Here is a 22,420-nt window from a genome sequence, read left to right as displayed (position 1 = left end):
TCTGCCCAATTTTAACATAGCTGTTGGGGTGAGCCAACAGTGTGACAGTGACGTGTACTCCGAACTATGTTTACTTCTTTTTCACACGTCCTCATTTGATTCCAGTTTTCTCAAAATTGGATTGAAAAACACTTGAATAAGATGAGATCAGATACAAACTTGTGTTCTTTCAAAGCAAGTGAACATATAGTGGGGTGATTGTAATCTGATTCAAGTAACTCAATCACACAACTTATCATCACGTATTAATATAAAAAAAATTCCATTCTAAAAAGGACCCATTTATTCCAACTCACTATTTTCGATGTGACAGCCAGTTTTCAATCATGCTAACACACTTCCTCCAATTCTGTGGGCTTTTATTTTATGCACCTGTTTCTTATCCGGCACCTTGTCAAATGCCTTTTGGAAGTCTAAATACACCACATCTGCAGGATCCCCGATATCTACTTTCCCTGTCACATCCTCAAAGAATTCGGGCAAATTTGTCAAACATGATTCACCTTTCATAAAACCATGTTTTAGGATTTCCCAAATGATTAGCTATTTCCTCTTTGATTATTGACTCCAACATCTTGCCAACAATAGATGTTAACTAACTGGTTTATAGTTCCCTGCCTGTCTCCCTTTTTGAACAAGGGCGTCACATTGGCTGTTTTCCAATCTTCTAGTACCCTATCAGAATTTAGCAAGATACGAAATATTTCAACCAATGGGTCCACTACTTTGCAGCCACTTCCATTAAAACTCTAGTGTGCATTTCATCGAGTCCTAATGACTTGTCCACTTTATCCTTAACCTGCTTTGTTGACCATGGATTTTGTCTCTTGCTTGTGGAATCCCTCTTTTGGTTTGGAATTAACTCCTGCTGAGCATTTTGCACTAGCTGTTTGGATATCTGACACTGCTCATCTACTGACCTGTATCTTAGTCTGTTTGCCCAGTTCACCTTAGACAGCTCTTCCCTCATACCATTATAATTGCCCTTATTTGAGTTGATTGTAGAGGTTCGGAATTCCAGAGGCCTGTGGATGCTCAGTCATTGAATTTATTCAGCACAATCTTGCTGACTGGTGGAACAGACCCGAAGAATCATAGAACATAGAACATAGAACATTACAGCGCAGAACAGGCCCTTCGGCCCACGATGTTGCACCGACCAGTTAAAAAAAAACTGTGACCCTCCAACCTAAACCAATTTCTTTTCGTCCATGAACCTATCTACGGATCTCTTAAACGCCCCCAAACTAGGCGCATTTACTACTGATGCTGGCAGGGCATTCCAATCCCTCACCACCCTCTGGGTAAAGAACCTACCCCTGACATCGGTTCTATAACTACCCCCCCTCAATTTAAAGCCATGCCCCCTCGTGCTGGATTTCTCCATCAGAGGAAAAAGGCTATCACTATCCACCCTATCTAAACCTCTAATCATCTTATATGTTTCAATAAGATCCCCTCTTAGCCGCCGCCTTTCCAGCGAAAACAATCCCAAATCCCTCAGCCTCTCCTCATAGGATCTCCCCTCCATACCAGGCAACATCCTGGTAAACCTCCTCTGCACCCTCTCCAAAGCCTCCACATCCTTCCTGTAATGTGGGGACCAGAACTGCACACAGTACTCCAAGTGCGGCCGCACCAGAGTTGTGTACAGTTGCAACATAACGCTACGACTCCTAAATTCAATCCCCCTACCAATAAACGCCAAGACACCATATGCCTTCTTAACAACCTTATCTACTTGATTCCCAACTTTCAGGGATCTATGCACACATACACCTAGATCCCTCTGCTCCTCCACACTATTCAAAGTCCTCCCGTTAGCCCTATACTCAACACATCTGTTATTCCTACCAATCGGCTCCTTTCATATCTTCTTACATAGAAACATAGAAAATAGGAGCAGGAGGAGGCTATTCGACCCTTCGAGCCTGCACCACCATTCAATATGATCATGGCTCATCATGCACTGATCATATCCCGCTCCTGCTTTCTGTCCATTCGCCTTGAGATCCCTTTAGCCACAAGGGCCACGTCCAAGCTCCCTCTTGAACATATCTAACAAACTGGGCTCCAACAGTTTTTCCTGGTAGAGAATTCCACAGGTTCATAATTCTCTGAGTAAAGAAGTTCTTTCCCATCTCAGTCCTGAATAGTTTACCCCTTATTCTTAGACTGTGACCCCTAGTTCTGGACTTCCCCAACATCGGAAACATTCTTCCCACATCGAGCCTGTCCAGTCCCATCAGGATTTTATATGTTTCTATGAGATCCCCTCTCATTCTTCTAAATTCCAGTGAGTTACAAGCGCAGTCGATCCAGTCTCTCTTCATATGTCAGACCTGCCATTCTGGGAATCAGCCTTATTCTCTACTCCTGTAAATACACCCCCTAATGTCCCAGTGTCTCATAACATATCCTCATTTGTAGCGTTGCCCTACCAATTCTATCTTGTAATCTTTCCACATCTAAATTAAGTATTTCTGTGATAGAGTTCCCAGAATTGCACACAATATTGAACTGCAGTTGGGTATTGCCAATAAAGAAGGATTTATGCTTCGCTGCAGCATAATAACAATCATTTTAACCTGCAAAAATGGGTGGGTGTATTATCCAGTTATGGCACCGCAGTAAATCAAGTAACCCATATGGGCGGCACGGTAGCACAGTGGTTAGCACTGCTGCTTCACAGCTCCAGGGACCTGGGTTCGATTCCCGGCTTGGGTCACTGTCTGTGTGGAGTTTGCACATTCTCCTCGTGTCTGCGTGGGTTTCCTCCGGGTGCTCCGGTTTCCTCCCACAGTCCAAAGATGTGCAGGTTAGGTTGATTGGCCATGCTAAAATTGCCCTTAGTGTCCTGAGATGCGTAGGTTAGAGGGATTAGGGGGTAAATGTGTAGGGATATGGGGATAGGACCTGGGTGGGATTGTGGTCGGTGCAGACTCGATGGGCCGAATGGCCTCCTTCTGCACTGTAGGGTTTCTATGATTTCTATGATATGTGGTTTCCTTTCTTTCCATTTTACTTTTGCAGTGTACAACAACACACAATTTGCGAACAAATATCTGGTGTCAGGCAGTGAAAATTCTATACATGACTATATTATCTACACTAATGATTGCATTTGGCCACTTTTTGATCGTCTGGATTCAGCCATAACGGAGGGTTCCAATGGAAAAAAGGCTGACGATTTATTTCAGGTAAAGTGTCGAGTTTTTTTTTTGTAACTTAAACTCCAGAAAACCTTTTCTGCCATTATCCTTTGGGTATCATTGCGAGTCAGCGGTAATTTTTATTCTGAAAGCTCCTTTAACATAACGTTTAAAGTTAAAAGTTTATTTATTAATGTCGCAAGTCGGCTTACCTTAACACTGCAATGAAGTTACTGTGAAAATCCCCTGGTAGCCACACTCCGGCGCCTGTTCGGGGTACACCGAGGGAGAATTCAGCATGGCCAATGCACCAGCCAGCACGTCTCTCAGATCGTGGGAGAAAACCGGAGCAGCCGGAGAAAACCCAAGCAGACTAAGGGAGAAAGTTAAAGTTTATTTATTAGTCACAAATAAGGCTTACATTAACACTGCAATGAAGTTACTGTGAAATTCCCCTAGTCGCCACAGTCTGGCGCCTGTTCGGATCAATGCACCTAACCAGCACATCTTTCAGAATGTGGGAGGAAACCAGAGCACCCGGAGGAAATCCACGCAGACATGGGGAGAACGTGCAAACTTCGCACAGACAGTGACCCAAGCCGGGAATCGAACCCGGGACCCTGGTGCTCTGAAGCAGCAGTGCTAACCACTGTGCCACCGTGCCACACCGGTGTAGCAGTACCTTTATCTCCAGAATGTGGTTTGCTGTCAAAATCCTAGAACTCCCTCGCTAACAGCAGTATGGGTGTACCTACATAAAAAGGACTGCAGCAGTTCAGGAAGGCAGCTCAGCGCCATCTTCTCGGGTAATTAGGAATGGGTAATCAATGCTGGCCTAGCTAACAGTGTTTCACATTCCAGACTGAATTTATGAAAAGCCAGTGGACTCCATTTGTACTACTGATTGCATTTTTCAGGTCTCACCGCACTAAAGCTCAGTGACAAAGACCACAGTGTATGCAAAAGCACTCTTAAAGGGGCGATGCTGATTGTTGAGAGGAAACCTGTCTTGTCTCACAATACTCAAAGGAGTTAACAGCAATCATGGGTGGCACATGGTTAACACTGCTGCCTAACTGCGCCAGGGACCCAGGTTCAATCCCGGCCTTGGGTGGCTGTGTGGAGTTGCACATTCTCCCCGTATCTGCATGAGTTTCCTCCAGGTCCTCCCCAATTGCCTTCCACAGTCCAAAGATGTGTAGGTTTGGTGGATTGGCTGTGCTAAATTGCCCCTTAGTGTCCCAAGATGTGTTGGTTAGATGGATTAGCTGTGGGAAATGTGTGAGGTTATGGGGATAGGGTAAGATACTCTGTTAGAGCGTCAGTGCAGACTTGATGGGCTGAATGACCTCCTTCTGCACTCAAGGGACTGTATAATTGCAACCAATTCTAGCTTCTGCCAAGTTTCAGTTCCAAAGAAATTCTGCATTTTATTTAATGAGCTTAATGTTTGCAATAGGGATGGGCAATAAATACTGGCCCAGCCAGTAACACCCACATCCTATGAGTGATTCTTTTAAAATTAGCCAGTGGATTGTTTAAAAAAGGAGTTGGGACAGGCCTGTTTGATTTCGGTTAACACTGGAGTGTTGGATTTTCCATCTATTGGATAGGATGTTATACCAAGGGCTATAACATCCCTTGGTATAACATCAAGGGATGTTAGTCTAGCCTAACACAAAAACAGAAAATGCTGGAAACTCTTAGCAGGTCTAATAGTATCTGTGGAGAGAGAATGGAGCCAACGTTTTGAGTCTGAATGACACTGGTCTAGCCTCTTTAGTAGAAGATCCCATGGCACTATTTTGAAGAAGAGATGGTGTATCTTGACTGATATTTATCCCTCAACCAGCAGCGAAAAGAGATTCAAAAATATATGCCATGGATGCTGGAAATCAGAATAGAACAAGCTGGAAATACATAGCAGGTCAGGCAGCATCTCTGGAGTGAGAGATAAAGTTAACATTTAAAGTTTAATTTATTTGTGTCACAAGTAGGCTTACATTAACACTGCAATGAAGTTGCTGTGGAAATCCCCTTGTCGCCAACACTCCGGCACCTGTTCGGGTACCCTGAGGGAGAATTTAGCACGGCCAATGCACCTAATCAGCACGTCTTTCGGACTGTGGGGGGAAACCAGAGGAAACCCACGCAGACACGGGGAGAACGTGCAAACTCCGCACAGGCAGTCACCCGAACCGGGAATCGAACCCGGGTCCCTGGTGCTCTGAAGCAGCAGTGCTAACCACTGTGCCACCGTGCCACCCCGCTTCATCAGGAGTGTAAAAGAGTGTATGAAATTAAAGTCGGGAGAGAATTGCATCTGCGCAGCCTGGACCAAGAAACCCCTCTCTTCCAATCTCACTGTACCCTTCGAGACTACACTTACTTCAGTGCCGTAGGATATATATGTTTATTAATTTATATTTTGTGTTGACATTCATTCATTGACCTGAATTGTCACCACTGAGCCATTTATTTTTAGTGTCACTTTAACTTGAACTTCTCTATCAACAGAATTCAGAACAAACACCAGCTGCAATGAACAGTTTTATCAAAGTGACAGGGAATGACATTGTCACAGCATTTGATCTTTCATCATTTAAAACAGCTTGTGACTTGGGAGGTACGGATTATTTTTCTCTCTTTACGAACGGAACTTAAGTGGACAAACGTTTCTTCTCTCCCATCCCTCCCTGTACTTTGCTGTACAGCGGTCTCCAAACCGGGAGCATCATCGGAAATGAGGAGCAGGAGCAGCCCGTTTGGTCTCTCGCACCTTAAAAGTGAATTTGTAACAGGGAAAAAAGGGGGAGGTAGTGGTGCAGTGGTATTGTCGCTGGAGACTAGTAATCCAGAGACCCGGGGTAACGTTCTGGGGATTCCGGGTCTGAATCCCACCACCACAGACGGTGACGAAACCATTGTCGATTGTTGTTTTTTTTTAAAAAAGGCAGGAAATCTGCCTTCCTTACCCAGTCTGGCCTACATGTGACTCCAGACTCACTGCAATGTGGTTGACTCTTAACTGCCTTCTGAAATAGGCAATTAGGGATGGGCAACAGATGCAGGCCTAGCCAGGGACGCCCACATCCCATGAAAGAATAAAAAAAGTACCTGATCTTTAATCTCAGTGCCATATTTACCTTGTTGCTTTTTGGATGTCCAGAGCGCTGGCTGGACCAGAAATGACCCCCACACCTAGTTGTCCTGAGAAAGTGATGTTGAGGCTCCTCCTTGAATCCTTGCAGTCCTTGAGATGGTTCATAAAGTCAGAGATAAAACTGTAGTTTAACCCCACCTGCTCTAAGAATATGTTTTAATTATAGCCTCAGAGAAGTATCACTGGTACCGTGTGTCATATTTTCACTCCTGTGTCTCATGTTTAAGGCCACTGCAATACAATAAGGGCTCCCAGCAAATGTTCTCTCTAATTTCCCGATGCTGTGCGTGGGCCATTTGTTGCCCTGCATGATCCCTTTAAGATTGTAATGTGGCCGCACACCTTAAAGGGACTGTTCCTTTTGAGTGGCTTGTTTGTCTCCTGCATGGTAAGCTCTGGACTGCTGCACAGCAATGTGTCAGGGCCCCTGAGAGGGAAAGTTTCTCATAGTCAACTTCACTTCTAGAATCAAAGCTACTGGCTGAACTGCACTGCGCATGCAATGGAGACTTGAGCATGGAATCGGAAGTTAACGTGTAAGTAGATAAAAAAAGGTGAAAGTTAGAGGAAATTTATTGGAGGAGGAATATTCTGAGCGAGCCGGAAATGTTTGAAGGGAGTGACAAGGAGTTAATGTAATTAAGAGAGTTGTGTTTGGTGAAGGCCTCAATTTTGATTCTTGAACCAGGCTGCCAAGAATTGTGGAGAACTCTCATTTTGGAGGGCCGAAGGGCCTGTTTCCTGTGCTGTACTATGGGTAGCTTGCTCAGAGATGGTTCAAGGATTGCTGGTTGACCTGTTTGTTTCCCCAAGTTTAGAACAAAGAACAAAGAAAATTACAGCACAGGAACAGGCCCTTCGGCCCTCCAAGCCTGCACCGACCATGCTGCCCGACTTAACTAAAACCCCCTACCATTCCGGGGACCATACCCCTCTATTCCCATCCTATTCATGTATTTGTCAAGATGCCCCTTAAAAGTCACTACCGTATCCGCTTCCACTACCTCCCCCGGCAACGAGTTCCGGGCACCCACCACCCTCTGTGTAAAAGATCTGCCTCATACATCTCCTTTAAACCTTGCCCCTCGCACCTTAAACCTATGCCCCCGAGTAATTGACTCTTCCACCCTGGGTAAAAGCTTCTGACTATCCATTGGATACAGGGCACAGCAACAGGCCATGCCAGTGTTTATGCTTTAGTTGAGCCTCTTCCTATCTTTTCACATCTAACTCTACCAGCATAACCCATTATTCCCATCTCCCTCATACGATTGTCCAGTTTCCCTTTAAACGCATCTATACTTATCGCTTCAAGCACTTCCTATGGTGCGCTAGTTCCACATTATCATCACTCTCTCGGTACGTTTTCTTCTGAATTCCCTGTGGATTTCTTGGTGACTGCCTTCTATTGATCGCCTCTCACGCTCTTTCCAAGAAGAGGGAACGTTCTTTGTGTATCCATTATATCAAGGCCTTAACATCATTTTAAATACCTCTATTACGTCACCTTGGGCCTGTTTCTTTTTCCAGCAGAACACACACAGGGCCAGATTCTCTGGCCTCCCTGCGGCGTGATTCTCAGCCGACGGGAAGTGGCGGCTGTTGCGCAGCAGCGGGATCTTCTGATCCCACCGGAATTTCCCATTGATTCTACCCCACGCTGTCAGGAAAACCGCAGCAGGGCTGCGCTGTCGGCGGGCACCAAAGATCCCACCGGTGTGAAGAGCCGGAAGAATTCACCCACGATGTTCACCCAACCCCGTGTCCCACATTTTCAAATGCAGATCAGGTTGATAGATGAATCTTCTATCAGCATTAAGCTGAACAAAGTAGATCCCAAGGAAGTTAATGATAACTCTTCAGTCAGTTTTGATACTGAGCAGATTGTAATTATGATCGAAATTTCCTTTTGCAGGATGTGCGGGAGCGTTAACTTATCAGATGGCAAATGCATATCAAGACATGGCACTCATTGTATTTAACCTGCCGCAAATGTTGGAAAAGGTTAAGAAATTCCAGCCACAAGGTCAAAACCTGTGTCGAATTACTTTCAGAGAAGGTAACCCTCAGCTTCACTTACTTTTGGTTTGTTTTACTTTGGGTGCAAACGTCAGGCTTGAACTTCTTTCCCTTGTAATTATCTTACATCTTGCAATTAAATTGACTTGCTAAATTTTGATGGAAGATTTAGCAAACTGAATTGAGGGCAGCTCGAATAATTGAACAAGTGTTTAGCAGTGGGCATCTTCTGCACTGCACCTCTTCCTGCAATGCATTCAGATGTCCGGACTGAAGGGACCAGTTCTCCCCATTGAAACCAGTTTCTTCGCTGTGACAGCAGACTTCATAGAATCGTAGAATCCCTACAGTGCAGAAAGAGGCCATTCGGCCCTGCACCGACAGCAATCCCACCGTGGCCCTCTCGCCGTAACCCTATGTTTTTATCCTGCTAATCCCCCTGACACTAAGGGTCAATTTAGCATGGCCAATCAACCTAACCCGCACATCTTTGGAATGTGGGAGGAAACTGGAGCACCTGGAGGAAACCCACGCAGACACGGGGAGAACTTGCAACTGCACTCAGACAGTCTCCCGAGGCTGGAATTGAACCTGGGCCCTGGATTGAGGAGGAATTAAACAGGACTTTAATATGCAGCAATACTTTAAAAGCTGCTGGGGCCCCTTCCTCCCATCTGGAAGGTTCCTTTGCCAAAGGCAAACATGGGACATATTTAAATCTCGTGGACTGACAGGTCATTCTGCAATTATAACTTTCCCTTTTGGTTTCTGCATTACAAAAATCTGGCTAAAAGGAGGAAGAAAATAATTTTTTGTGTCAATACATTGCCTCAGCAAGTCATTCAAAATTGCTCACTTAGTGATTTACTTGGAAATGGTGACTAATTGTACAGACAGACGTGTCAACCAGCTGTTAGACAAAAGCTTCCCAGAAACAGTTGGACGAATAATCTGTGGTGGTATTAATCAATAAACAAATGTTGGCAGGAGAGCAGAAGGTTTCACTGCCTTTGGAGTAACGCAGTGAGACCTTTTTATTCTTCACTTGTATCGGGCAAAAGAGGCTTCAGTTAACATCTTTTCCCACATCATTAACAATGCAGCAGATTACCTGCCTGGGTTATCTGATTACCTGCCTGGGTTATCTGATTACCTGCTGCATTAGGAATTTGTGGGAGGCACAAGAACAAAGTCCGCAGGATTACTCACCATATTTGTGATAGCAAAAATTGAGGCTGGGAAGATTCTGCCGGAGAAGGATGGAAAACTGGAGGTGGAAGAAAGAAACGTAGAAAATAGAAGCATTGGAGCATGTTCCACCATTCATTTTGATCGCGGCTGATCGTCAAATTCTATATCCTGTTTCTCCCCCCCCCCCCCCCCCCCCCACCCCGCCCATCCCTTGATCCCTATTGCCCCAAGAGCTAGATCTAATTTATTTTAGCTTCAACTACTTTCTGTGGTAGTGAATTCAAGATTGTCATCAATCTTCTGACCTGCTCAGAATCATAGAATCTACAGTGCAGAAGGAGGCCATTTGGCCCATCAAGTCTGCACCGATCACCCAGGCCCTATCCCCATAACCCTGTGCATTTATGCTAGTTAGTCCCCCTGACATTAAGGGACAATTTAGCATGGCCAATCCACCTAACCTGCACATCTTTGGACTGTTGGGGCGGGGAGGGGGAACCGGAACACCCGGAGGAAACCCACGCAGACACGGGGAGAACGTGCAAACTCCGCACAGACAGTGACTCAAGCCAGGAATCGAATCCGGGTCCCTGGCGCTGTGAAGCAGCAATGCTAACCACTGTGGCACTGTGCCACCAGAGAGGCCTCAAAGAATATACTGGTGGAATCACTCACCAGAAAGTATCCAAGTTTTAAAGACACACGTTATTTTTTTGGGCTAATTTTCCCACCACTGGAATGCCATTCTAGTGAGGCTGGTCAGAGTCCACAACGTTTTTGATATGTGCTAAGCGATGAGTTATTGGTGAACCATTCAGTTAGTGGGAATGAATCCAAACTCAGGTCAGTGCTTCCATCATCTGACACTAATAGTCCTCAAATTGAATTTCAAGCACCGGATGTGAAATGTTCCAGGCATTAAAAAATATACGTCCAAGCTAGCCAAGCCAATATTCACAATCTGCTCAAACTGAAGTAGAGGCGGGTGACTCACTCCAGGCTCATTAAGTGAGAATGGCCCCTGTTCATGAGGAGAAGACAGCAAAAGAGGAGGTTCACGGAGACCCAGGCCCCAGTTGAGGAGGATCAGTTTTACAAAGAGGGCTGCTGAAAAACACGAAATGGAAAGAGGTTGGAGCAAGAGCCCATGCAATTTTGGGAGCACAGGCAAGGTATGGGCCAGTAAGATAGGTTTTTAAACAGGAGACGACAATATGGAGGCCTTGCCTGCCGCTGAAAGTTGTCGTCCAGTTAGAGGTTATCTGGAAAGAAAATAACAAAAACAATTAAATCGGCCTATGAAAAGGAGAGCTCTATTTTTCCTCCCCTTCTTCAGGAAAATAACAATTGAACAAAGTAATTGAGATATTCTTTCAATGCTGTGCACGGTGGCACAGTGGTTAGCACTGCTGCCTCACAGCGCCAGGGATCCGGGTTCAGTTCCCGCCTTGGGTGACTGTGGAGTTTGCACGTTCTCCCTGTGTCTGTGCGGGTTTCCTCCAGGTGCTCCGGTTTCCTGCCACTGTCCAAAGATCGTAAAATCTCAACTGAGGCCAATGGAGATTTCCGTTCTGCGAGCCTTGCCCGTCCCAATTACCATAGAACCATAGAAACCCTACAGTGCAGAAGGAGGCCATTCGGCCCATCAAGTCTGCACTGACCACAATCCTACCCCCATACCCCTACACATTTACCCGCTAATCCCTCTAACCTACACATCTCAGGATACTAAGGGACAATTTTAGCATGGCCAATCAACCTAACCCGCACATCTTTGGACTGGAGGGATTAGCAGGATAAATACGTGGGGTTACGGGGATAGGGCCTGGGTGGGATGGTTGTCAGTGCAGGTTCGATGGGCCGAATGGCCTCTTCCTGCACTGTAGGGATTCTATGAATACTCTCGGTACATTCACTTCCTACCTTAAAATGAAGCAGTTTAATGATTGAACCTGACCTCATCTTCTCAGTGTTTTTCACAGTCCAGCTGCTGAGAGTAAAAGTACAAGTGGGTTTGCAGTAAATACTGTGTCCAGAAGATCCTCATGTCCCATCCTGAGTTACACTATCAAATGTGATATTGGGCAGGTGGGCACACTTCTGGATAGGAGACTCTCTTGGGCCACGAACGGGAATGACCAACACGGCTGTACCTGAGAGAAGATCTGAGGTAGACCCAAAGTTACTCCTAAGCTGCCCTGTTGCAAAAGATGAACGCAAAATTAGCCTTTTTGTTTCTACATTTTAAAGCTGTTAGATCTTCAATGTAGTGTGATCTTGATCAAATGTGCTCATTTTAGGCAGATAACTGAGGTGATCATAGTGACACGGCTGTAAAAACAACATGAATGATGAATGCGCCAGGGATGTTGCTAAATCGGGCTCACACTCTAAATAGAGTCGTTTCTGAACACCAAGAGCTAACAGTTATCAGCAATGCTATGTTATTTTTAAGGGTTGTTTTTCCCGTAAAACAAAAGCAAAGTACTATCTGTGTAGGAGTTCTGAAGTATTAGCAGAAAGTGCTGGAAATACTCAGCGGGCCAAACAACGTTTTAACATTTCAGTTTTTTTCCCTCTGCCACTCCTCCCTCCACCCCACCCAACCCCTCAATCTTTTTTAAGGAGACCTCTTCACAGGTGACCTCCCAGAGGCAGACCTTTACATTCTGGCAAATATTCTTCATGACTGGAAGGAAGACAAGGTTGACGTCTTGTTAAGCAAACTCTCTCAGAAGTGCAAACCAGGTAATGGGATCTTCTTACATAAATCTTCTTGGGGCAGAAGTTGTCTCGTTATGTTCTTTTAGGAAGATAAGACTCTGCCGACGTTTGAATGTTTTACAAACCAGTTGACAGTAATATTAACTTTGGACATTACACTCGTCCAATTTTCCTTTTAATTTTAATCAATGAGGTCGGCCAGTGCCTATCGACTAAATATTCGCTCCCTCCACCATTGGCACACTAGCTGCGGTGTGTGCCGTCTGCAAGGTGCACAGCAGCAACTTGCCAAAGTTTATTTGACAGTGCCATCTCTACCATCTAAAACATCAGGATCTGCAGGTGCATGGGACCACCATCCTCACAAGTTCCCTTCCAAGTCACACACCATCCTGACTTGGAAATGTATCACCCTTCATCATTGTTCGGATAAAATCCAGAACTCCAAACAGAACTATTAATGTACTTACAGCACAAGAGGGCAGCAGTTCAAACAAACAACTCAGCTCTTTTTTTCTCAAGCAATTTGGGATGAGCAGTAAATGCTAGCCTTGCCACTGAGACCCACATTCAGTGCACATTTTATTTTAAAACCAGGCAGGCTCTTGCAGTCCTGCCACACTCGGTTAGGAATAGAGGTGGACAATTAAACAACTCACTGGAGGACAAGACTCCATAAATATCTCCACCCTCAATGATGGAGGAACCCAGTACATCAGTGCCAGAGATAAGACTGAAGTTTGACACCATCCAGGGCAAAGCAACCCATTTGATTTGTACCCCTTCCACAAACACTCACTCCCTCCACCACTGGCGAACAGTGGCAGCAGTGCATACCATCTACAAGATGCACTGCAGGAACTCACCAACGCTCCTTCGATAGTACCTTCCAATCCCACAACCTCTACCATCTAGAAGGGCCAGGGCAGCAGATACTTGGGAACACCATCACCTGGAAGTTCCTCTCCGAGCCATTCACCATCCTGATTTGAAAATAGAAAGGCTGTTCCTTCACTGTCACGAGGTCAAAATCCTTCCTCCCTAACAGCACTGTAAGTGTACCTACATCATAACAACTGCAGCGGTTCGAGAAGGCAGCTCACCACCACCTTCTCAAGGGTAATTATGGATGGACAATAAATGTTGGCTGAGCGGGCGATGCCCTCATTCTGTAAAAATGAATAAACAAATATGAGCAGAGTGCTTTTGAATGGCAAAAGGTATTTCCGTTTGCATTAACTTTGTGGATGTAAGGTTCAGGATTGTAAAATCTAGGGGAGCAGGAAAAGTAATGGGCAGGATTTTGCGCCTCGCTCAACCAAAACCGGAAATTCCCGTCCTAGGTCAACAAAGATTTTCATTGTCAGACCCTCGCCCGCTCCGATTCCGTGGCGGGCGAGGTGCTACAGTTCCAGTGACAGTATCAGAACCAGTTACAGGGTAGATAACTGTTTCGGAGGAACTTAGAAATGTTTGACGATTCTGTGCTTTGTAACTGTCAGAATGGGGTTGGTCCGTTATGAATTCCATTGTTCTAGGGGTAATTTCAGACGAATTGCAAAAAAGTCAGCTGCAACACGAGGAAAGATATTTGGACACAACGAACGGTTAGGTTGTGAGATGCACTGCCTGATTGTGTGGTTGGAGGCAGCTTCAACTGTGGTTTCAAAAGAAAATTGGCCAAGCACGTGTGAGGCCACAGGGAAAAGGACAGAGGAGTGGAACTATCTGTGTTGCCCTTGCAGGGAGCCAGCATGGACATAGAGTCATGGAAATATACAGCATGGAAACAGGCCCTTCGGCCCATCTCGTCCATGCCAACCAGGTTTCCAAAACTGAACTAGTCCCAATTGCCTGCGTTTGCCCCATATCCCTCTAAACCTTTCCCATCCATGTACCTGTCCAAATTATTTTTAAATGTTGTAATTATACCCGCCTCCACCACCCGATGGGCCAAGTGGCCTCACTTCTGCTCTGCAATCAATCTGTGGTTCAAAGTTGTTTTGGAAGTTTCCAATCCGCTGTCTGGTGTGTTCTAGAATCTAATCTGAAAAGTGTGGATGTGCTTGATAAAAATAAAGGAGTCAAAAACTGAGAACAGTGAAAATTGGAGACAAAAAATTATCTGACAACGATTTTGGAAAGAGGGAAATGAAAATGAATGGAAAAAATACATAGAGAGGTGAAAGAAAAGAGGAAAACATGGAATGTGAGAAAAAGAAATGCAAAGTTAATGCAAACGGGAAGTGCTCAGGCTGAAGGTCTGAGATGTGTCTATTTTAATGCCAGGAGTGTAGTGAATAAAGTGGATGAGCTTGGAGCGTGGATTGCTGCTTCGAATTGTGATGTGGTGGCCATTACGGAGACTTGGATGTCTCAGGGACAGGACTGGGTGCTTCAGGTGCCGGGTTTTAGATGTTTCAGGAAGGACAGGGAGGGAGGCAAGAGAGGGGGGGGAGTGGCACTGTTGATCAGGGATAGTGTCACGGCTGTAGAGAAGGTGGACGCCGTGGAGGGACTGACTACGGAATCTCTGTGGGTGGAGGTTAGGAACAGGAAGGGGTCGGTAACTTTGCTGGGTGTTTTCTATAGGCCGCCCAATAGTAACAGAGATGTTGAGGAGCAGATGGGGAAACAGATCCTGGAGAGATGTAGGAATAACAGAGTTGTCGTGATGGGAGATTTTAATTTCCCAAACATAGATTGGAATATCACTAGGGCTAGGGGTTTGGATGGAGAGGAGTTTGTTAGGTGTGTCCAGGAGAGTTTCCTGACACAGTATGTGGATAAGCCTACTAGAGGAGAGGCTGTTCTTGATCTGGTGCTGGCTAATGAACCTGGACAGGTGGAGGATCTCTCGGTGGGTGAGCATCTTGGGGATAGCGATCATAATTCTATCTCCTTCACGATAGCATTGGAAAGAGATAGGGTCAGGCAGGCTAGGAAAGTGTTTCTCTGGAGTAAAGGGAAATACAGTGTCATCAGGGAGGAAATTAGACGGGTAAATTGGAAGGAGGCATTCTTGGGGAAAAGTACCGAAGGAAAGTGGAGGATTTTCAAGGAATGTTTGTCTGGAGCTCTGCATGACAACGTTCCGATGAGACAGGGGGGTGTTGGTAGGGTACGGGAACCGTGGTGCACGAAGGTTGTGATGAACCTGGTAAATAAGAAAAGAGAGGCGTACAGAAGGTTCAGAGAGCTAGGAGGTGTTAAGGATTTAGAGGAGTATACGCGATGTAGGAAGGAGCTTAAGAAGGAAATTAGGAGAGCGAGAAGGGGTCATGAGAAGACCTTGGCGGGTAAGATTAAGGAGAATCCCAAGGCTTTCTACAAATATGTCAAGAGTAAAAGGATGAGATGTGAAGGCATAGGACCCTTAAAAGGTGAAGGGGGAAAAGTTTGTGCGGAACCGTTAGAAATGGCGGAGGTGCTTAATGAATACTTTACCTCGGTATTCACGGTGGAAAGGGATCTGGGTGGTTGTACTGCTGGATTGCGGAGGACAGAAAGGATCGAGCATGTGGACATAAAGAAAGAGGATGTGTTGGAACTATTGAATGGCATCAAGGTTGGTAAGTCGCCGGGACCGGATGGGATGTACCCCAGGTTACTGTGGGAGGCGAGGGAGGAGATTGCGGAGCCTTTGGCGATGATCTTTGCATCGTCGATGGAGACGGGAGAGGTTCCGGAGGATTGGAGGATTGCGGATGTGGTCCCTATATTCAAGAAAGGGAACAGGGACAGCCCGGGAAATTACCGACCGGTGAGTCTAACCTCAGTGGTTGGTAAGTTGATGGAGAGGATCCTGAGAGACAGGATTTATGATCATCTAGAGAAGTTTAGTATGATCAAAAGTAGTCAGCACGGCTTTGTCAGGGGCAGGTCGTGCCTTACGAGCCTGGTTGAGTTCTTTGAAAATGTGACCAAGCACATTGACGAAGGAAGAGCGGTGGATGTGGTCTATATGGACTTCAGCAAAGCGTTCGATAAGGTCCCCCATGCAAGACTTCTTGAGAAAGTGAGAGGGCATGGGATCCAAGGGGCTGTTGCCTTGTGGATCCAGAACTGGCTTGCCTGCAGAAGGCAGAGAGTGGCTGTGGAGGGGTCTTTCTCTGCATGGAGGTCAGTGACCAGTGGAGTGCCCCAGGGATCTGTTCTGGGACCCTTGCTGTTTGTCATTTTCATAAATGACCTGGATGAGGAAGTGGAGGGATGGGTTGGTAAGTTTGCTGACGACACCAAGGTAGGTGGTGTTGTGGATAGTTTGGAGGGATGTCAGAAGTTGCAGCGAGACATAGATAGAATGCAAGACTGGGCGGAGAAGTGGCAGATGGACTTCAACCCGGATAAGTGTGTAGTGATCCATTTTGGCAGATCCAATGGGATGGAGCAGCAGTATAAAATGAAGGGTACCATTCTTAGCAGTGTAGAGGATCAGAAGGACCTTGGGGTCCGGGTCCATAGGACTCTTAAATCGGCCTCGCAGGTGGAGGATGCGGTCAAGAAGGCGTATGGCGTACTAGCCTTCATTAATCGAGGGATTGAGTTTAGGAGTCGGGAGATAATGCTGCAGCTTTATAGGACCCTGGTTAGACCCCACTTGGAGTACTGCGCGCAGTTCTGGTCACCTCATTACAGGAAAGATGTTGAAGCCATTGAAAGGGTGCAGAGGAGATTTACAAGGATGTTGCCTGGATTGGGGGGCATGCCTTATGAGGATAGGTTGAGGGAGCTTGGTCTCTTCTCCCTGGAGAGACGAAGGATGAGAGGTGACCTGATAGAGGTTTACAAGATGTTGAGGGGTCTGGATAGGGTGGACTCTCAGAGGCTATTTCCAAGGGCTGAAATGGTTGCTACGAGAGGACACAGGTTTAAGGTGCTGGGGGGTAGGTACAGGGGGGATGTCAGGGGTAAGTTTTTCACTCAGAGGGTGGTGGGTGAGTGGAATCGGCTGACGTCGGTGGTGGTGGAGGCAAACTCGTTGGGGTCTTTTAAGAGACTTCTGGATGAGTACATGGGATTTAATGGGATTGAGGGCTATAGATAGGCCTAGAGGTGGGGATGTGATCGGCGCAACTTGTGGGCCGAAGGGCCTGTTTGTGCTGTGGCTTTCTATGTTCTAAATTAAATGAAGGTGTTCTGGAATGATCTGAATTAATATCATGCTCCTTTTGAAGCAGAATGTCTCCTGAACATACTGAAACATAAACATTTGAAATTCTGTGGCACAGATGGTGGCCATTCAGTCCATCATGTTTTTTGCTGAGCAAAAAAGAGTGAACCATCTTTGTCCCACTTGCTTTCAGTCAATAACCCTGTAAGTTTGGCATTCCAAGCTCAAATCAAAGTATATTTTAAATGCAATGATACTTTCTGCCTTTGCCATCCATTGAAGCAGTGAGTTCCAGACTCTCACCTCACACTGGGTAAAAATATTTTCTCCTGACCTCCCTCTACCGCTTCTGTTTTATTTCCCTGCTTATTGACCTTGTAGCTAAAGGAAAAAGGATCCTTCCCATCCACTCTACATATGGCCCTCAATTGTATCAATGCAGTTAACTCCCACTGTTCACGACCCCCCTCTATCGCAAATATGTTTCGTGTCTCCCCCCCCCCTGCCCGCGCGAATGTAGGTGCACAAGTAATTGCGGTTCGCGGACCCAACACTTCACTCATCCGCGAGTTAGAAACTTGCACTTTTCCCACGTAGTGCACACTGTGCGTGTGCCGACGCTACGTGTGTGCAAGCTGGCCATTCGCGATTTCACATTTTGCATGAACACCCCCGCGAACGGCGGGAGTTGAATTAAACCAGCCTTCCTCCTCTTCTATCAAAGATTATCATAGAATCCCTACAGTGCAGAAGGAGGCCATTCGGTTCCATCGAGTCTACACCGACCACAATCCCACCCAGGCCCTATCCCCACAACTCCATGCATTTACCCTAGCTAGTCCCTCTGACACCAAGGGGCAATTTAGCATGACCAATCCACCTAATCCGTGCACCTTTGGACTATGGGAGGAAACCGGAGCACCCGGAGGAAACCCACGCAGACATGGAGAGAACGTGCAGACTCCGGACAGACAGTGACCCAAGCCAGAAATCAAACCTGGGTCCCTGGCACGGTGAGGCACAAGTGCTAACCACTGTGCCACCCTGCGGCCCCAATCTATCCAAGAAAACAACCCAAGCCTATCCGGCCTTCCTTGCAACTAAAATTCTCCATTCCTGGCAACAATTGCTGTTTAGAAAATATGTTTTTTATTTTGCCAATAGCGCCTGCTCTTTTTGTGTGCCAACTTATTGACGAACTTCTATTCATTGGAATTGTGACACAGAAGGATGTCATTCAGTCCGTTTGCGTCTATGCCAGAAAAAATGAGCGAAGAAGATGTGTTTGAGCAAGAACCCAATAGCTTCATTGCTACCATTACTCACAAGCTTTTTATTCCAAGTTTTACTTAATGAACCTCTTGATCTCGAGCCCAAACTTCTAGATACAGAAACCTAACCACTGTGCTATCTTTTCCTGCCATGTCCTACCCTACGTCCCTGAATCTTTGCTGCACAGATTTAATTTGGTAAGAAGTCTCACAACACCAGGTTAAAGTCCAACAGGTTTATTTGGTAGCAAATACCATAAGCTTTCGGAGCACTGCTCCTTGACGAAGGAGCAGTGCTCTGAAAGCTTATGGTATTTGCTACCAAATAAACCTGTTGGACTTTAACCTGGTGTTGTGAGACTTCTTACCGTGTTCACCCCAGTCCAACGCCGGCATCTCCACATCAGATTTAACTTCCCAGGTCTAACACCCTATAGAAAGGTCAGAGAGAGTTCTGCAACACAGTCAAGGTATTAGGTAAAGAAATCCAGAGCTTCCTGGATGACCAAAGAGGTGGCTACCAGGATAGAGAAGAAAAAGTGTGTTTATGACAGATGTGAGGTAGAAAACGCAATTGAGAAGGCTGAATATGGAAGGTTCAGAGGGGAGGTGAAAAATCAGATATGAGAAACGAAGAGAGAGTATAAAAAGAGACTGGGTTCCAACCTAAAAGGGAATCCCAAAGTCTTCCACAAGCATATAAATAGTAAAAAGGTGATAAAAAGGGGAATTGGACCAATTAGGGACCAAAAGGTGGATTTACGTATGGAGACAGATGGAATAGCTGAAGCATTAATTGAATACTTTGCATCTGCCTTTACCAAGGAAGAAGATGCTACCCAGGCTATGGTGAAAGAGGATGTAATTAGACAGGGGATGGGTTTAAAATTGAGGAGGCATTGGATTGGCTGCCCGTACTTAAAAAAGTTGAGAAGGCACCAGAACCAGATGAGATGCATCTAAGGATATTGAGGGAAATGAGGGAGGAAATTGCAGAGGCAGTGGCCTGATTTGATTTGATTTGAATTATTATTGTCACGTGTATTAATATACAGTGAAAAGTATTGTTTCTTGCGCACTCCACAGACAAAGCATACCATTCATAGAGAAGGAAAGGAGAGGGTGCAAAATGTAGTGTTACAGTCATAGCTAGGGTGTAGAGAAAAATAATAGTGCATTGTGGAATACAGTTTTAGAAGCATGGAATGAGAGTAAAATATGGAACTAGAGGGTATACTGAGCATAGCTTGCAAGAAGTCACCACGCTCCAGTGCCATCTTGTGTGAAATTGTAATTTCACTTCTCGGCCTTTTGGCTGAGGTGAAGTGTTGGATGAAGCTCAGTTTGGGGTGCAATGCCTTAGCTTGTCAGCTTGGACCTTGTTTGCTTTTCTTATAGAGACCTTGAATTGGATTCAATTGGATTTTAGTTTTTGGAGCAAGCAAAGAGATGGATTCCAGCTTGCCCTGTCCACTCTGCGCTTTGCAACTTTAAGAATGGAGTAAAAACGTTTTTTTAAAAATAAATTTTCAGCCTTCCTTAAACTCAGGAGGCGTGTCAGAGGACTGAAGAATTGCAAATGTTCCACCCTTGTTCAGTAATAAGTGTAGAACTAAGCCCAGCAACTACAGGCCCATTAGTTTAACTAGGGGTGCAAAAACTTCTTGAAACAATTATTTGGGATAAAATTAATAGTTACTTTGATAAATGCAGATTAATTAAGGAAAGTCAGCATGGATGTCCTAAGAGACAATTGTGTTTAATTGAATTGTTGGAGGCTTTTGATGAAGTTACAGAAAAGGATTGATGAGAGTAATGTTGTTGATGTGGTTTACATGGACTTCCAAAAGGCATTTGACACAGTGCCACACAACGGATTTATTTTCCTTTTACTCATTCATGGGACATGGGCCTTGCTGACTGGGCCAACATTTATTGCCCATCCCTAGTTGCCCAAGGGCAGTTGAGATTCACCCACGTTATGAGTAAAGTTATACGACAGTAGCAACAGGGATATGAAATTGGCTGAGTGACAGAAAACAGAGAGTGCTGGTTAATGGTTGTTTTTCCGGCTGGAGGAAGGTTTGTAGTGAAGTTCCCCAGGGATCAGTGTTGGGATCCTCTCTTTTCCTGATGTATATTAATGACCAAAACCTGACGTGATGGCACAATTTCAAAATTTACAGATGATAGGAAACTTGGAAGTATTGCGAACTGTGAGGAGGATAGTGCAGAACTTCGAAGGAACATGGACAATTTGATGGAATGAGTAGACGAGTGGCAGATGGCTTTCAGTGCGGAGAAACGTGAAGCGATTGACTTTGATAGGAAGAACATGGAGAGACAGTATAAAACAAAGGGTACAACTCTAAAGGTGGATAGACCATGCGATACTACCCCTTATTGTCAGGCGGATCAGCAGGGTAAATACATGGGGTTTCGGGGATAGAGCCTGGCTAGGATTATTATCGATGCAGACCTGATGGGCTGAATGGCCTCCACCTGTATTGTAGGGATTCTATAAAAGTAAGTGCAGGAGCATAGGGATCTGAGTGTATGTGTGCTGAAGCCATTGAAGGTGGCAGGGCAAGTTGAGCAAGTGCTTAATAAAGCATGCAGTATCCTAGGATTTATTATATGGTACGCAGTGCAAGAGCAAGAAGGTTATATTGAATTTGTATAAGATCGACCTCAGCTGGGGTATTTTGTTCAGTTCTGGACATTGCTGATTAAATTGTTCCGAAATATTTCTGATCGATGTAAATTGTTCTGAACTTTTACTGATCGATTAAACTGTTCTGGATGTCTTTAGGATGCGGCCTATTACTTGCTGAGCTGGTGCTGTACGACCGAAAGACCAAGTCCAACAGAGCAGTGCTGCAATCCCTCAGCATGTATTTACAAAGCATGGAGAGAGAGAGGAGTGGGTCAGAGTATAGGAAGCTCTTACACAAACACGGCTTCACAAATGTACAGATCAAGCGCACAGAAACACTTCTGGATGCCATTTTGTGCATTAAGCAATAATTCTTTCATTGCAATTTACTAATGAATGGTAGCCTTTTTCTTAAATGAAGAACCAAATGTACTTGTTATCAAATGAACACTTGATTCCAATGGAGATGGGCGTTGATGTCAGTTACAATCATGGCAACATTAGGTTTCTGTAAAATAAACTTGATATTAAATGATTGCTTGGTGTTTTTCTTAATTGCAGACTTGAATTATATACATAATCTATTGCACATGAAGCTTGAATGTCATATTCTTCTTATGAGGAAGATGTATATAAATCATTGCTATCACCTTGAATGTTCATAGAATCCCTACAGTGCAGAAGGAGGCCATTCGGCCTATCGAGTCTGAACTGACAACAATCTCACCCAGACCCTATCCCCGTAACCTCACGTATTTATCTTGCTAATCCCTCTGACACTAAGTGTCAATTTTAGCATGGGCAATCAAACTAATCTGCACGTCTTTCGGACTGAGAGGGGAAACCGGAGCACCCGGAGGAAACCCACACAGACACGGGGAGAATGTGCAAACTCCACACAGGCAGTGACCCAAGCCGGGAATCAAACCCGGTTCCCTGTCGCTGTGAGGCAGCAGTGCTAACCACTGTGCCACCGTGCCAGCCCACATGGAATTATAGAGTATTCCAACATAGATTTGGTAGCTCTGATGAACAGTCATCCAGACGTGAAATGTTGGCTCTATTCTCTCTCCACAGATCCTGTCAGATCTGCTGAGACTTTCCAACATTTTCTGTTTTTGTTGTATAACT

The 22,420-nt window shown here is 45.3% G+C and overlaps 1 protein-coding gene across 5 annotated transcripts in view; it reads left to right on the top strand.

Moving 5' to 3' along the window:
* asmtl (acetylserotonin O-methyltransferase-like) overlaps nt 1-21,826 on the top strand; it is a 61,058-nt gene extending 39,232 nt beyond the window's left edge. For all 5 annotated transcript variants that reach the window (XM_078222483.1, XM_078222484.1, XM_078222487.1 and 2 more), the window contains exons 10-14: nt 3,034-3,200; nt 5,670-5,778; nt 8,231-8,374; nt 12,151-12,273; nt 21,446-21,826. In XM_078222483.1, coding sequence (XP_078078609.1) covers nt 3,034-3,200; nt 5,670-5,778; nt 8,231-8,374; nt 12,151-12,273; nt 21,446-21,660 — 758 coding nt within the window. In that variant the 3' untranslated portion in view covers nt 21,661-21,826. The remainder of the gene's footprint in view (nt 1-3,033; nt 3,201-5,669; nt 5,779-8,230; nt 8,375-12,150; nt 12,274-21,445) is intronic.
* Nucleotides 21,827-22,420: the final 594 nt, after the last annotated feature.

The sequence above is a fragment of the Mustelus asterias genome, chromosome 10, assembly GCF_964213995.1.
Source record: "Mustelus asterias chromosome 10, sMusAst1.hap1.1, whole genome shotgun sequence".
Classification (NCBI taxonomy): Eukaryota; Metazoa; Chordata; class Chondrichthyes; order Carcharhiniformes; family Triakidae; genus Mustelus; species Mustelus asterias.
Note: the sequence above shows the minus strand (reverse complement) of the source record. Positions and strands in the feature narration are given on the sequence as shown.